The following is a 16,741-nucleotide window of genomic DNA, read 5'->3' on the forward strand; positions in this document are numbered from 1 at the left end:
CAGACATCTTGTTGTTCTTAATAAATGAGGGGGAGGGGTGATTCACTATGACAGATTTGTTGTAAAATTATCAATCTTTCCCTTCTTTCTTGCATGGTGGAAATTCAAATATCCTCCAAATCCCTCTGCTATCCCTTCAACTCACCCAAATTACTTCTGCAATAAAATTCCATCTTTATGCATGCCTTTACTATAAAGATAGGTTGCCAGGCCATGAAACATAAGCTCACAGCAACTAAATCGCCAGAGAGGTCGACAAGTGTTGTCACAATCTATTCTTTTGTAGGTAATAGGGGCATTTACAAGACAATTTCATACAGATATTATAATTTTCATCGTTTGAGGGTTTACAAGGTTCTACAAAATGAAACAAGGGAAATGATTGAAATTAAATAGGCTCACTTATGCAAACAACATATATCAATTTCCAAACAATCAGATGATAAATGTTGTCTGTAGAGTGTTCATAAGAAATTGTGGATGACGGACCAACGAACGGGGGCAACGGCAATATACGACCACATTTCCATGTGGGCGTACTAAAATGATTATAAAATCCTGGAATTTCTTATAAAGTTATTGCAAAATTTGTTTTTTTATTAAGACTGTCATACATGATGTATGTAGGTCTGTAATTGAAAAAATAAATACTGAAGAATAATCATATAATTTTGCGTAATGCATTTATTTTCGAAAGAGTAAATAATCGATAATTTGTAAAGATCTGCAGATATCATTTATAAATTTGTACAAGCTTCCCCTATGACCAGCATAAATGGGTAAATATATATATGTTATGCTGGTTCCTAAATCTATATTTATATAATAATAGAGGTAAAATATTTTACTTATGCTCATATCTCAAACGATATTCAATGCCGTGGAAACTAGCTCTCAGACCACTCATTTCAGTCATGTGACCACAATATTCAATAATCCTGTAGACTTTCTTGCGATACCACATAATATATATAGATAGATAAAAAACTAGTTTAATAATAGATAATTTCACGACACTGATGCTACCGTACTATTTTCTCAAAAATACCACAGAAAAGGACTATTTGACCAACACTGAACATACAGATTACCCTACTTATAATAAAATATAAAATAATAACATAAAAGTATGATTCCAATACAATATTTATGTGTATAAAAATAAATATATGATGTAAAAAAATCTCCTTTCTTATGAGGAACAATAAATAGTATTTATAATAAAATCTTTCTTATTAAATATTCTTTGTTAATTTTTTTCATAATAATATATCACTGCATGGTTCCGCAAGAAAGTCCAGTCAAAAATTTGTTTACTAACACCTCACAAAATGACAACCATTTGGGTGATTACAAATTACATAACAGTTAACATCACCACAACATTAATGTGAAGATATATAATTACAATGTACGTGTATAATAATGAACATTGACAGCTTGGAAAGTAAATGTACACCAAGTCAGGGAGTCTCTGTTTGAAAAAATAGGCTCTTATAAAAATAGATCTTGTTCTGTTTCAAAAATTGGACATATAATTTTCTCTCTCACATAACTCTTATTCATTTCAAAGATAGATAAAATCACCAATATATACAAATTCACACATTTCTTTGTTTTGTTTCCACGCATCAAACATCGCTGAGTCGAGGTTATCATCCATGAGCTCAAGTTCCTTCTGGCACTTTTGTGTAATAAAATTCTAGCATTCGGTCTTGAGAAAGGAAAATTAGATTCACATCATTTCGGATTCAAAAATACACATGAAGCTAAAATTCCTTTGTCTGACTTTTTAGTCCCCTATTAATATCTTTGTTTTGTTGCTGTCCTAACTTATAAATAAAATATTGGATAAACTGTGCTGAAGGAACGATCTCTAAGATGAACTAACCCCCCATACAAAATTAATATTATACATGAAACTTGTTCATTTATGCAAAAATGACAGTATATATTGAGCATTTATGGTATACACCTTGCAATAATATAATTTGAAAAAGATCTAATCTACAGCTACTATATGTGCAAAAGGCTAGAATTAGGTGCTAGAATATACTACAGTGCACTTAAAATCTAAAAACTATGAGCTAAAATATAATATATTTTATAGTGACTCAAAATGTCAAAAAATGAAATAATAAATAATAAATTCTTAATACTAACATCCTCCCAATGTTGAGCACATTATACAATCATAAAATAAAAATTGTACTCAAAATTGTGACCTCTGAGACCAAGGATCATTTAGTACTAGCCAGAACAAGTAGAGATCAGAAGTTTGCTGTCTGCCAGCTTTCTGTCATCTGCCCTGTTCAGCTAGATTGAGATTTCAATCCTCCCAATGATATGATAAATACACAAGTTGATATTGCACAAATGTGTCCTCAATAAATAGCTAAAACAATAAAACACAAGTAATAACATGACTAGAAAAGATCATAAAAGGTCCTTTCAAAACAATATAGTGTCCTTATGTGGATAAAAACAAAGTCCATTGTCTAACAACTTATATTTGGTTTGTTCTCTAAAATACAATGAAAGAAAACAAATCCACTCAATTTCCAACAATATATAATAAAAGAAAGTGGCCACATATTTCAAATCTTTTGCACCGATTAATTTTGAAGGATTTCCTTTATAGCACTTTTACATAGCTGGATTTCACTTTAGATTTCAACTGTCAATTAGTTTGAAGGTTACGCTGAGATTGAGATTACAATATGGGGACATAACACCTTGAATAATTTACAGGTTTAACATTGATACTATATTTCAAATATGATATATAATATATATAACGCAATAATTAAAAACCAGTGATCTTTAAAATCAAACAAACTTTAACTAAGAGGTAGCTTATGTTAAAAGCTTAATAGGTTTACTAAAACAAAAACAGCTTTAATATCCTCTAAAACAGGTTTCAATTAATAAGATTAAAAACGCAATCAACTGTTCACTTGTTATCATCAATGAAACGTATAGACATCTCTATTCTTGAAAGAAGTTTGGCTTATCCAACAATGTCACGTAAAAAGAAATATCAATGTCTTTTTTTCTAAAATAAATACCTATATCTAATGTAATAATAAATTAAACATCATATCTTACAATCCATATATATGTATATTCATTTAAACAATTCAGTTTTAGAAAAGGATACAATGTTACTGTTCTCATCCTAAAACTGAATTCTTTGTACAACCTACATAATATTTCTAAAAAGTATAAACATAATAATATTTAAAACAATGCTGATTGATACCAACTCTAGGTTTAATCGAACAGTTTTTGATTTAAGTACATAACACAACTTCGTTCAAATTATCGTTACTAATCAAATTACATCACCATCAAACTACCATTGTTTCACCCTTGTTCAGCTCAGCACTGTTTTAAATCTTTAGATAAAGCAAAAAAATAATAATAATAATAATTGACTAATTAACAATTTACAAGTCATTCAATTCATTCAAAATATATTACATCATTTTGATATAAATCTTTGTTTTAAGTCAACAAATGATCAGAATTTGATCAAAAAAGGGAAATATTTTGTTAAGGAACAATAAGAAGCGATATGAAAAATGCAACAACCAAAATGGCTGACAAATATAGTACAAATAGTTTAGTTCTATAAAACTTAACAGATGTGGTTCATTTTGAAGTTGTTTAATTTTTGCATTCCTGATGAATTCTCTGTGTGTTAGCTACACAACTCCAGTGTAGATGATTTTCAAATAAACACATCCGAAGGGCAAAAATTAAATAGAGTAACAGATGAGATTTAATATGCTCACACATAAAAATAATAGAGCCATGATTTTTTAAGCCATGAAAAAACCATGAAATTTCTGAAGTGATAACACTATATTGATGTATGTTTAAAATGAAATGGCTCGGGAATGATTTATGATTTTTTTTAAATAAATATTTTAACAAATTTGATTATCTGCTGTTAGGAGGAAAAAAAAACAAAAGAAAACCACAAGATTTTGGCTAAATATCAAATTATGTAGTGACCAATTTAACTGTACTAATAGTTTCTGTGAAGAGAATAAATTAATTTAATAGAAAATATACACGTTATTTTACATATAGTTGTCATGGTATTCTCTTTATGATCTATGGTTAGGTGTATAAACCAAAGCTTATAAAATATAGAACAATTAAAATATTACATTAACCCATATTTAACACAGGCATTAGTTAATAATGAAAAGGAGTGTGCTAAAAAAGGGGTGCTTAAAGAAAAGCTATACAAGTTTCATTTCTGGAATGTTCAAAAAAAATTGTAAAATAAATCTTCTCTTTACTTCTTTTTCTATTTTTGGCTATTTTGTACAAACATGTTGTCACTCTTAGTTAAATTATTGAAATAAAACTCTTGGAGTTAATAACAATACTATGTCATATCATGTATATTTCTAATAGAACTATACAAATAAATATTGTACTGCAGTCGCTACATTTAATTAAATAAATATACATTAATAATTTATTCAAAATTCAATGTTCAAAGCTATATACATGTGATTATATATCCGTTGAATGTGACCATTAACGGTGGGTTCATTTCATTATCATTTGTGGGTTATATTTCTCTCTGTACATGGCAGCAAAACTTCACCGTTTTCTCTTCGATCCCAGTTAACAATATAAAACCATGTATATCTAAGTCTCCAATTTTTGGCATTGGCTGTCCTTTTTCGGGACTCTGAAAAATGTAAAAAAAAACATTTAGAATTCTATGTTAATAGTATTTCCTGCTTCTATACAGACTGAAGTTAATTAAGATAAAGTTGGCACTGTTTAAATTAGTTAGTTGTATTTGCTGCTTGGTGTTAAGTAATTACAGCATTAAATGATAGAATTTTAATAAAATAAATGTGTGTCTTCCTCTCATTCTAACATTCCTCATTATATAGTCATTAGTGGAACACTCTTCTTAAGTGGTGGTAATTTCATTAGATGTTTCATTACAGTTGCCATGGTTATTTCAAGTTTTAACATTTTGGTTTTTTACTTTTAGTTAGGTTCCTGCTAAAGACTTTCACAATCATTCATCTAAATTACAGGGGTCAAAATGGATTTACAATAAAACATTGATATATATATATATATAGTCGTCATATACAAATAGTGAGATTTATATACAGCTACTGTTGGTGAATATATATATAATATATATAGGATATAAGCAAAACGGTTAATAAAAACTTCTCCCATAATTAGCGATATAAAGCTATTCAAATATGGACAAATAATTAAAAAAATAAATAAATAAACACCATAATTATACCACCTACATAAAAATAACAAACAACATTTTGTAAGTAACTGATTGTGTTATAGAACCAAAAAGCAGGACAATATAATTACGATCAAAAAACCTTTCAAATTTACGAGTTTGCCAAAACCACCATCTGACAACATATATTTCACCCACTTACGCAAAGTTAGCTGCCTATCTTGAGTTGCTATTAGCAACGGGTTTCTCTCTGTGATGATTTAGAGAGGTCTTGTAGAGGTCTATAGAACCATTTGTAAAAAAAAGATATGCAAGATTGAAGACAAAATTGGAATGGTAATAAAATATTGTCTTAACTGAATTGTACATAAAGGGGGAGAGGGGGTGGGGAGTGTATCAATGTTTTTTTTTATGTATCTCGATATTGTTAGCCTTTAAATAAAAAAAGTAGAGCAACTGAGAGTAGGAAAGGGTTGTAAAGCTAAAAATATAACGGCATGCATAATATGGCTACAAATCTTATATGTACATGTACAGTAGGCCTATATTAGGAAAATAACGTCTACCATGTCGGACAGTTTGATAAACCTCAAGAGATATAAAATACATACAAGCTGCAATTGTGCTTGGAGGGCAATCTTACTGTGTTCCAGAAATACATTGGAATAAACACAAGAAACTTATAGGCATGCTTACCATCTATTTTAATAAGGTCGATTAAAATCCTTTGGTCTTTTAAGTTGAACTTTAAGTCGCTTCATGCCAATTTGGAAACCATTCATTGCCTGGATGGCTGAATGGGCGCTGGCTGGATTGTCAAAACTCACAAAACCTAAAAATGTAAAAGATATATCGTAAGTTTTGCAAAATTACAACAGAATGTCTAACATAATTTCTGTTGATCATTCGATGGTGAAGTATTTATTAAAGCCCTTGTAATTAAAATATCATTTAAGAAAATATTCTTCAAAAAATATCTTATTTAACATGTACTTACCGAAACATTTGCTTTGGTTTGTAGCCCTATCAACATAAACTTTGGCGCTAATAACTGAACCAAAAGGCATGAACATCTGAGCAAGTTCAGCATCCCCAAATTCCTGGGGAAGATGGTAAATAAATAAATTACATCCCTCTGGTCCTGAAGAAAAAAAGATATTTTAATATTAACAAATTTATATCACCTACTAAAAAAAGACATGCTATGTTGATGAGCAGAAGTAACAGACTGAACAGACAAGCATCTCGAGACTAAGTAAAATGTCAATTGTTTTCTTTTATTTTCTAAAGAAAGAAAATAAAATATGTATACAAAGGGGAATTACCCTTAAATAATCTGCGTATTAAATCATTTTCTTTTAAAAGCTTTATGGCCTTGCTGCTTAATCCTGGTATTGAAAGCGCCTTACCCTCTTTCTGAGCAGTTGGTAGTAGAGCAGCTTGTGTCACTGCTTGTTGTGTAATGGCTTGTTGATATTGTCCATAGACAGCTGGATAGGCTGCAGCTAGAAAACACCATCAAAATATATATAATACAGATGTATAACATTCCTTTAAATTTGGTGTTTCCCATCTTAAATCTTATCAAGAATTAGGAGGTATTAAAATGTCAGAAACAATTACATGTAGCAGCAAGTCTTATTTAAAGACTTTCATTAATTATAAATCTCTAAGATGTTACACCGATTTTAATCAATTGGTAATAAATCCAACATTAACAGAAACTAGAAGCATCATTAAGCAAGTAGTAGGAAGGATGTTGGCCTGAGATTAATCACCATAAAAAAGAATGAGTCTACTCACCAATACCAGCGTATGGTTGTATAGCAGCATACTGTTGTAATGGATCACCATTAGTAATAGCCTGAGCTGTAGCTGCTAAAAAAGTTTAAAAAAGAAAAATCTAGTTTAAAAAAGCAATGTTCATTCAATTTGACCTTTACAAATGAGCTTGTCAATATTCGCATTCTAATTAATCGATTGCCTTTAGAAATTACATTAAAGAATCCATTCAATTCAGTCTCAAATATAACTGAATTGAACCATTAATTATGAGAATAAGATTGGCAATGGTTAAGTTTGTGTAAAACATTACATGCACCGGATGTAGAAGCTGCTCATCTGCATTTAACATCCTTTATATCCACACTAATCAATAAATACATCACAATCCAATTCCTTCCAAAACATTACTATTCTACATGGTATGTTGGTTGGACACAAACAATTCCAAAAGTACATTAATTTATGTATTTCAGAAACCTTATACCTTGTTAAGATTCAAATAGAATTCTAGAAGAGTATTTTCAGTTGTTGGAACATAAATGTAGAAATAGTAACATGTTTGGTAAAGAGGTTTGGTACAGTATATCTAACTACATAATACATATACATAATAAAATAAACACCAAACTGTCACACACGTTCTTCACAATCATTACATACACACCTATTTAATATACATCCAGTAAAAATACAGTACATGTCTTAGTATAATGTAGGAACAGGATCACACTCAAATTCCTCTTTTATTTAACCATAAATATCTATTTTATTTTAAAAATTTGTTAGCTAAAGGTTGAAATGGTGTCACCCTGAGGTTTTACCAGTAAACAAAATTGATACATATTTGATTTCATTAAAATGAATATCTTTGATACCTTTTCTCACTAATTTACTCAATCAAAGAAGTTTGTATACCAATCAGTAACTTTTTTCTACTTTCGATCGTATTGGAAGAAATTTAAGTGACAGTCTGTTTTTTTTATAAGACATATTATAAAATATGAACTATACTGATGTATACATTTAATCGTTAGTTTAAAAGACAACAATATATATGTATCACTTTAAAAACATCGATATAAAAAACATGTGTAATATATTATATAAAAAACATCAAGATTTTAATAAACTATTACACTAATAACCAGGAAGCAATTAATACCATGACTTGAAAGAAATTCTAAATTATTCCAAATATTAATTTTCTTATAAATCTTTAATGACATAATGACATCAAAAAGATTTGGAATATAATGAAGTTTTAAATTGTGGTATTAACTACTCCTAATACATGAAAAAATGTTGATAAAATGTATGAAAAAAAGTGCAGGAGAGACACATCTATGTGCAGACAGAAACGACTTTCACCACATCTATCTGATTTCAAATGTGTCTGTACCTTTGATCATACCTGGGTAGTGTGCAACACCATTAGCATACAGGTCTGGGGTCTGATGACCATTGGCTTGTGACATTGAAAAGCTTGCCAGAGCTGTTGGGGAAAGGACATTTGGGGGAGCACCGTTAATAGTTGGAGTGACTGTTCCTACAATTGAAAAAAAGATTACCATCATCTCTGATAAACTGGTTAGATAGGGATGTTACTAATACGCCCAATGGAATTATGCATTGGAATACATGACATAAGTCTGGGTTTTGTGTGATATCATATAAAGTGTATCAAAAAATCTTTATTTAAACCAGATGATATCTAGAAATCTATTAGAACTGATATTCAAATTATCTAAAAATGTACCATTTATGTGCATGATTTTGTTGAAATACTGTTGTGTTTTTTTAATTTTATGTAATTTAGTGTCAGTTATTCGAAGCAAGCCCCACACTTTTGTTAAAGGGACAATAACACTCTTGCTGGCTTGACAGCTCCAAAAAATAAAAAAATAGCCTTATTCTAAGTACTACATGTAGATGTGTTAGTGTCCTACCTGTTGTGTAAATTATCCATTAAATCCTATTTTACTTGTCCAGAGGGGTCAAAAATATTTTTAAATCCAAGTCACATTTGAAAAGCTTTACGACAGGCTTTTCAAATCATTTGGTTGTATTTTTTAAATTTTTTAAATTAGGTGTATTAAGATGAAATTTGTATCATCAATTAATTGGAATATTGTAAAATACATGTAGTGCAATTTGTTGACCAGAATAAAGATTGGGACATATTATTCAGTTACAACAAGAGTGGTATTGAGCCTTTAAACTTTTTGCTAAGTTGTGTAGATACTCTATGAAAATTGAACATAAATTATGACTTCACACTTATATCAATTTTCAAGGTCCATGAAAATAATTCCAAATCCTTCCAGGGAATGTATCTAGTGATTTAAATCCTCATTATTATGTTTTAATTTTTACGATAATATTCTAATAAAATTAATTGCTAATCAAAATCAAATAAGGTGCATACAATTACATGTATGCAATACTCTCAAGGTAATTAGTTGTCAAGAATTCTCTCAGCATTTTATTGACGTTTATGACATAGTGTATGTGGTGCAAGTAATCAAAATATTTAGCAGTTCTGTCTCTAAAAACTTTTTATATAATGTCTTTGTTTGTTATTTGCCTCAGAAGCCCTTAATTGGTCTAGACAAGTGTTGTCATAAAATATTTTAATAGTTTTAATGCCAAATGGCATGCAATAATTTCTCAAAACAAATGTAAAGATAGTACATGCCAGTGAAACTGTTTTAATGTTGGGCTGATCTATGTATTATATTAGGGTACTTTGTCTACATTATCAAGTCTTAATCAATACTCTATTATTTATTACAATAACTAGCCTTTTTATGATCAAAGCTACAGGATCATATAAACAACAAACAACAATTAGAATTTGAAAAATAATTAGTAAAAAAAAAAAAAACAACTTACAAATTGCAATTTTATCCAGAAATGTATTGTTACATACCGATATTGGTTATTACATTTAATAAATTGTTGATTAATTGTTGAAAAATTACAAAATAAACATGCTTTAGTATAAGTACATTTAAAATGAGGTGCATATTAAATACACACTTACCATTGGCTAATGTAGCGGTTGTTGGGGTAATGGCGGCAGTGGCAATACCATTTGGACCAGGAATACCTCCTATCTGCTGCATCTGGGTGGCTAGTACATTCACCGGGCTAGCTAAATATGTTCCTTGTGCAGCAGCCATTAAAGCAGCTTGTTGCTGCATCAATTGCTATAAAAAACAAGAGATGAAATGAATTAATTAAATTTGTTGGAAAGCAAGCAAATCCATACTGCATCATGAGTCATATAATGCACTATTGTATAAAATCAGTTAAGTGTGTCATGCAACACATGAAAACTAAATTCAGATATGGGAGTCAGGAATCTGTGAAACAAGACAACATTCATAAGAGGATGAATGGATGAATTGTAGCATAAGGTCCATGAAGAATAATTCATTGTATGTCAATTTTGTAGCCGGTCAAATACTAATAATACTTAAACCTTGTAAAGCAGCCCATCTGTAGTATATCATATATAGACACAGACTTATGTAAGAAAAAAAATATAATTTGCTACTTACTGTGGAAGGGACTTGAGCATAAGGTCCATATGTACCAATTTGATGGAGTGTGTACGGGTTAAGAAGTCCAAGAGGTCCAGCCATTTGATGCATTCTGCGTAGCTGTCGTTCTTTTTCTGTATCAGCAAATTTTACTACAAGGCTTGATGACGCTCCCTGCTTAATCAGACACAGATTTCTTGTTAAACAGTTGGATAATGGCCATTTATAACATAATATAAGCAACTAATTTATTCAAGATTCTTTTTCCATAAAATTATGCAATTTCCCCCATAATACAATTATATACATCCAAATTCCATTAGAATTGAAATCAACCATTCATTTAAAGATTTATGCTAATATAATACCCTTCTATTTCACTTCTAGCATATAAAAATGTGAGAACTGTAGTGCAAAAATTCTTAAAATGTCTGTAAAGCTTTCTGGCTTTACCAATAATAGATTATTTATACTCACTGCCATTGTCTGACTTCCATGTAAAGCATTGACAGCTGAAAGAGCTTCCAAATGTGATGAGAACTTAACAAATGCACAACCTGAAAATGAGAAAAATCACCATATACATGTATTGCAAATTGTTATAATATTAATATGATAAGAAGTTGAGATACAGACGAAATCACAGCTTCCACTGCTATACCACACCATTATTGATTAAGTCCGGGCCGCCATTTTGTGGACAGCCGCTTCAAAATGTTCTGGGATTCTTGCACAACCATTATTAATACGAGTCACATTTCACTTTCAGACACAGACAATACTTTCATATAAACATCAAGTAAATTAATAAATCATTAAATACTAATAAACCAATATATTCTGATATAAACCACAGTCAGTATGGAAGGAAACTCCAATCTACACAGACCAATTAAAAATCAAAAGAAAGACAAAGGAGTTTAAGAATGTTCCCTCACACACCTTACTCCAAGGAAAGTAGAAGAAATAATGAAGATAGCTACGTAGTTAGGTAGAATATGAGCCATTCGAGTCGGGTATTGGATGAGTAAGTCTTATTCATCAGTCTACCGACAAACAAGTGGAAGCAGGAGCCACATGATGAAACATATTGATTAGTAATCAGACATCCAACTTAATCAATGCAAAGTGAAATGAATTCAAACTATAAACTTTTTACTGAATTCCACGGCTGCGAATACACATATAAACACATCTAATCAAATTGTTTCTTTACTTCACTAATTTCAACAACAGTTGCCAACATATTCAAGATGTACTGATACAGATAATGAGATATTATTTTTACAGCTTTATTTCCATTAAAAACATCGGAATTCTCTGTCAGTTGTGAAACTTGATGTTTATATATATAAAAACCAGACAAGTCTATTGCTTATTATGTATGTAATTATAATTTCGAATAATTTCCTCCATAATGACATTGCCAAATACCATCCCTTTCTTTTCAATCAGATCACAATATGTCAACTTATGTCTGTCATTTGCCAAGTATGGAATATTACCAGGAAGTAAAAATAACCTACACTAAATGCTGCTGTTTACAAGGCAATGGATTATTAATATTATGCTTTACAAATATTATGCTTTTACATTCTCTGGATTATACATAATATATGATAGAACACCAGTTTTACAATATAAGTATATATACTGGTGGGTCGTACAACATGTCTTTATCTTAATGCAGAATGTTTGTTTATTATCATTACATTTATCCTAGTTTTTGGCAAGAACAGTAACAAAATTGTGCAATACATGTACGCATCTTCTTAAAGATACGATTTGCTGGGATTATTTTTGTAATATTGGAGAATATTTGGATTGATTTCAGTATGTTTTGTGATTAGGCCAAGTAATAATATGTTACGGTAATTATTTTACCTTTACTGTTTCCGTTTTGATCTCGTAATATTGTACACTCCTCTATACCTCCAAAGGGAGATAATAATTGTCTCACATCATCTTCTGACTGTTGTTTATTAAGCATACCGATAAACAACTTTCTATCCTCTGAAAAATAGCAAAAAAAGTATGGCTTGAATAGGACTAAAGAATGAATGAATGAATGAAATGGGGTTTAAGGTCATACTTTTCTATGCCAACATAGCACTGAATAACACTCCTACTATAGAACATAATTTCTGCAACATCTAATTCATAAGATTGCCAAGAAAGAATTATGACTGAATACGATTATTTTTCTAAAAAAAAAAAAAATGAGCAAATTAAACATTTTATCAATGTCAATATTACTGCAACCTTAACTGGGAAACAAATTATAGACAAAGTTAATCTCTTGTTTTTTTAGCTTTAATTTAAACCAGAAAATGTTCTAATAATGCTTCCTCAGACCAGGAATTATTAATCTTATATTTCCTTTGCAAACAGTTTGATAATTACTATCAGAATCAACATGGTATCAATAAATGGAAAAGGAAAACGATCTCCTAGAGAACAATATATGCTAAAAACAAACATTATGCTACAGATAAAACTATTGTATTCTATGATAACGTAACATATACATGGTAACAGAAAAAAACATCATTTCATCTTCTCTCAGACTTCATAAATGTCATCTCTGTAGTTTAGACGCCATGTTTATTTTCTTGTTCAATATCTTGATTTATATTTTACTAATTGTCCTTCAGAGATAAAAATGCCCTAGTGAATTTCTTTTACAGGTTGGATGAGTCACCAATCTATTTCCATACATAATTTAACAGACATAATACTACTACTCTAGATTCCGGACCCTTTAATCCATACTAATAATGCCATGACGACTAACTGAGGAATCCGATTTGAAGCATCAAATCAATTTCTGTCAGAGCAATATTCTGACATTCCCAGGGAAAGAAAGTGTCTGTATATAACAACAGACATTCTTGATATCAAGTAACAGAAAACCTCATCATTATAATATCATTATATATATTTTATATGGTTTAAACTTCTTCCCATCCTTAAAAATAGAAAACAATATTAGCTACTTTCTAAATTAGTTTTAATTCATGTATATTGGATTTACGGACAGATATTATCACATGAATTAAAATGTTAATATCATTATCTAGATGATAATAAATTATTATCCAAAAGTATTATTTAGCTAAGTGTATAAATAAAATATTTGTATATATAATGCTGTCGAAAATTACACATTTCAACTGATGTCAGACAATACTGTATGTAAAGGAAGGAAATGTACTTTTCTACTGTCAAAGGGAAAAATCTATAAAACATATAATGCCACATTTTATTCATGTACAGAAAATGTCTGTGACAGCGCTTCATGACTACAGTCAAGCCAATATAACCTTACTGTACAGTAGCCATACAATTGGCATCAGTAGATCTACTATGTTCATATAACTTCATAAAATATATTGAATGTTGAAATATATTAAAAACACATATGACAAAAAAGAAATACCGGCACTTTACACAAAAATGTATATTATTGAAATGATTTTCGAATCTCTTTTATTGTAATTCATAAAACAGAAGTACATGTATAGACAGACATATATCTTCAACCATATTTGTATACAGAATCATATATTATATAGATCTTATATTTACCAGATGCCCAGACTGTTATACGGTAAATGTATATATAGAGGGGGGAGGCAATGTTTTTTAAATTGGTATTATTGAGACACTGGCTTTACATGATGAGGATAAAATTAAGGAAATAAAAACAGAGACTGGAAACCATCAGACTTCTAGTCCAGATTTATATTACTGTAGGATCTGAGGCTTTGATCAAGGTAAATGAATCAAGCAAGTTAAGCAGACTGGGGGGAACCTTATCTCCTAAATTATCAAATTACTGTTAGGATGTCAGTTGTTGCTTACTGTCTCTTGGTAAAATCAAAAATAGCAGGTGCAAAATGTATAATAAATATCACTAATACACTTGTACTAAATAATTCCTTCTAAAACTACATAAACAATCTTGAAGGTAATTTATAAAATTATTTTCTCTCCAAACAACAAGGTCATTATAACATTTAAATGTTTAAGTCTAGCCTAAATAGATTATGAAACATTCCTGTAAAAATTCTGAATGATAAAGATACATAACAGCAGCCAAGAGTATTTGCTGCATGTATATTTGCAGTACTACATTTAAAAGAAATATGAAGATATCCTAGAATAAACAATAGAAAACATTTTGTAAAAGAGTGCATCTTAAGAAAGTAATAACATATTTCTGCAAATTAATTTACCAAAAAAACATCGTACTCAATTAACTTCTGCTTTCTTAGAAGTATCATTTCCATCTCGGCTAACAATGCTACTACTTATCGAACTCACTAATTACTTTTTCAGTCTTATCAACTCCAACATAAAAGCAAATTGATCTGTTACAAAGAGCCATTGAACAAGCTCGGACAGCTGATGTCATTAGTCAAATGAGCAAGCAAAGCCGAAATTAAAAGCCACAAAAATACATCACACTGATTAATGAGTGCTAGAAATACTGGAAATGGTCTTATTTCATCTTGTCAGGGAAGAGAAACCGACTTGGAACGTCCACTCGACACAACCTAGGTCATTTCAGGACTAACATATGGTTTAATTTTATTTACATAATTCGCTTGCGCGTAGGGGTCTTTAGCAGTGGGAGGAAACCAGAGGACCCGGAGAAAACCTACGAGGTTGGACAGGCGACCCTACCCCTTGCCACGTACAACCGGGGATTCGAAATCACGCCAGTCGACTCAATGACAGACTTTATGATATAGCGTGCGCACGCTAACCATTCAGCCATCCAACCCCCCCCCCCCCCAAAACAATCAGATACTGGAAGAACAAAACATATACTGGAAGAACAAAACATATACTGGAAGAACAAGAACAAGATTACGGATCTACAGATCTATAATAAAACACTTAGAAACTTAAATACTGAAAAATACTTATTTTTATATGAAGAATAGAAATTACTTTCTTTTAATATTCATTCATGTTTAACATTCCCTCTTTTAATCATTTTATAAATCAGAGGAAGAGAAATGGGCTATAACATCCACTTGACAGAAACTAGGTCATTTCAGGACTAACATATGGTTCAATTTTATTTCAATAATTTAGCAGTGGGCAGCAACCCTACTCCTTATCATGTACAAGCTATTTTATAGATGAAATAGATACATGTAAATGTGGACATATATCAATTAATGACAGCAGTGAAATGACAAGGCATCTCAAAATAATGTACTATTTCATTTCAATGTAAAGACTGATTATCTAATTATTAGAATTGCATTTTGAAATCAATAGAAACCAATGTAAACTTCAAATGAATATAACTGAAGTTACCGGTAGAATCAACTAATTTGATTCATTCGTGGACTGATATGTTTTTAAATAAAAGTATGTTTTAAAGCATATATTTAACTTTTTTTTCATGCATGTAGTGCTTTAATATACACATATATGATCAAATCTGTGTTATTGTGTGCCATGATCACCTCCGGTATACAAACTATGGATCTCCTGTTTGATTGCCAGGCATAATACATCCATTTAGAAAGATGGTAAAACTGCTAAGATATTTTTTTCCAAAATCTAATAGTCCATTATATTTCAAACAATAGTGAAAATATCAAAAATTCATATATATTTTTCAATATTTAGATATTCAAAGATAATGACACTGCAACAGTTAATATAATACAAATATTGAAAGAGTTTTGTCCAAAAATATGTGTTAAACCTAGCACACCCATGTTATACAAAACCCAGACTACATGTGGTCAACCACATTTATCTTTTCCTATTGGTAACCGTATCTAACTAATATGTTAATGAAGTACATGTACCCATAGATATATTTTCAAATACATGTATAATAATAAATAATAAATGTATAGAAATACAATGTGGATGAATAATAGAAATTTAGGAGTTTTCTGTCTGATGGAAGATGATAGTCATGACAAAGAGATTGGAATATAACATCTAACCAGGTGTTGCATACCATTTTTTTTGATAATGACAACATCTTGTCTATATATTGTCATTTAATTTCATATATTCTAAAATCTATTATACTTCTGCCTTTGTTCACGTTTGAGGATAAAAATTTAACTAGAATCCTTTTATTACATCCTTTGTTTTCATTTTATTATGTAACCAATGTCTCTTT

General features: G+C 30.1%; 1 protein-coding gene across 5 annotated transcripts in view; it reads right to left on the bottom strand.

Annotated features, from left to right (window-relative positions):
- Nucleotides 1–666: 666 nt before the first annotated feature.
- Nucleotides 667–16,741, bottom strand: part of LOC126814624 (CUGBP Elav-like family member 3-B) — a 137,964-nt gene continuing 121,889 nt past the window's right edge. Inside the window, exons 4-14 of one of the 5 annotated variants that reach the window (XR_008787455.1) lie at nt 12,463–12,591; nt 11,056–11,135; nt 10,597–10,755; nt 10,077–10,242; nt 8,433–8,579; nt 7,052–7,126; nt 6,574–6,753; nt 6,246–6,389; nt 5,945–6,080; nt 5,451–5,529; nt 667–4,714 (exon numbers count right to left, since the gene is read on the bottom strand). Coding sequence is in view for 4 of the 5 variants with exons in the window: in XM_056099427.1 (XP_055955402.1) it covers nt 5,953–6,080; nt 6,246–6,389; nt 6,574–6,753; nt 7,052–7,126; nt 8,433–8,579; nt 10,077–10,242; nt 10,597–10,755; nt 11,056–11,135; nt 12,463–12,591 (1,208 nt within the window). In the remaining variant the exon portion in view is untranslated. The remainder of the gene's footprint in view (nt 4,715–5,450; nt 5,530–5,944; nt 6,081–6,245; nt 6,390–6,573; nt 6,754–7,051; nt 7,127–8,432; nt 8,580–10,076; nt 10,243–10,596; nt 10,756–11,055; nt 11,136–12,462; nt 12,592–16,741) is intronic. The other 4 variants (XM_056099428.1, XM_056099427.1, XM_056099429.1 and 1 more) reach the window with 4 other exon arrangements.

This window comes from Patella vulgata, chromosome 3 (genome assembly GCF_932274485.2).
Source record: "Patella vulgata chromosome 3, xgPatVulg1.2, whole genome shotgun sequence".
NCBI lineage: Eukaryota > Metazoa > Mollusca > Gastropoda > Patellidae > Patella > Patella vulgata.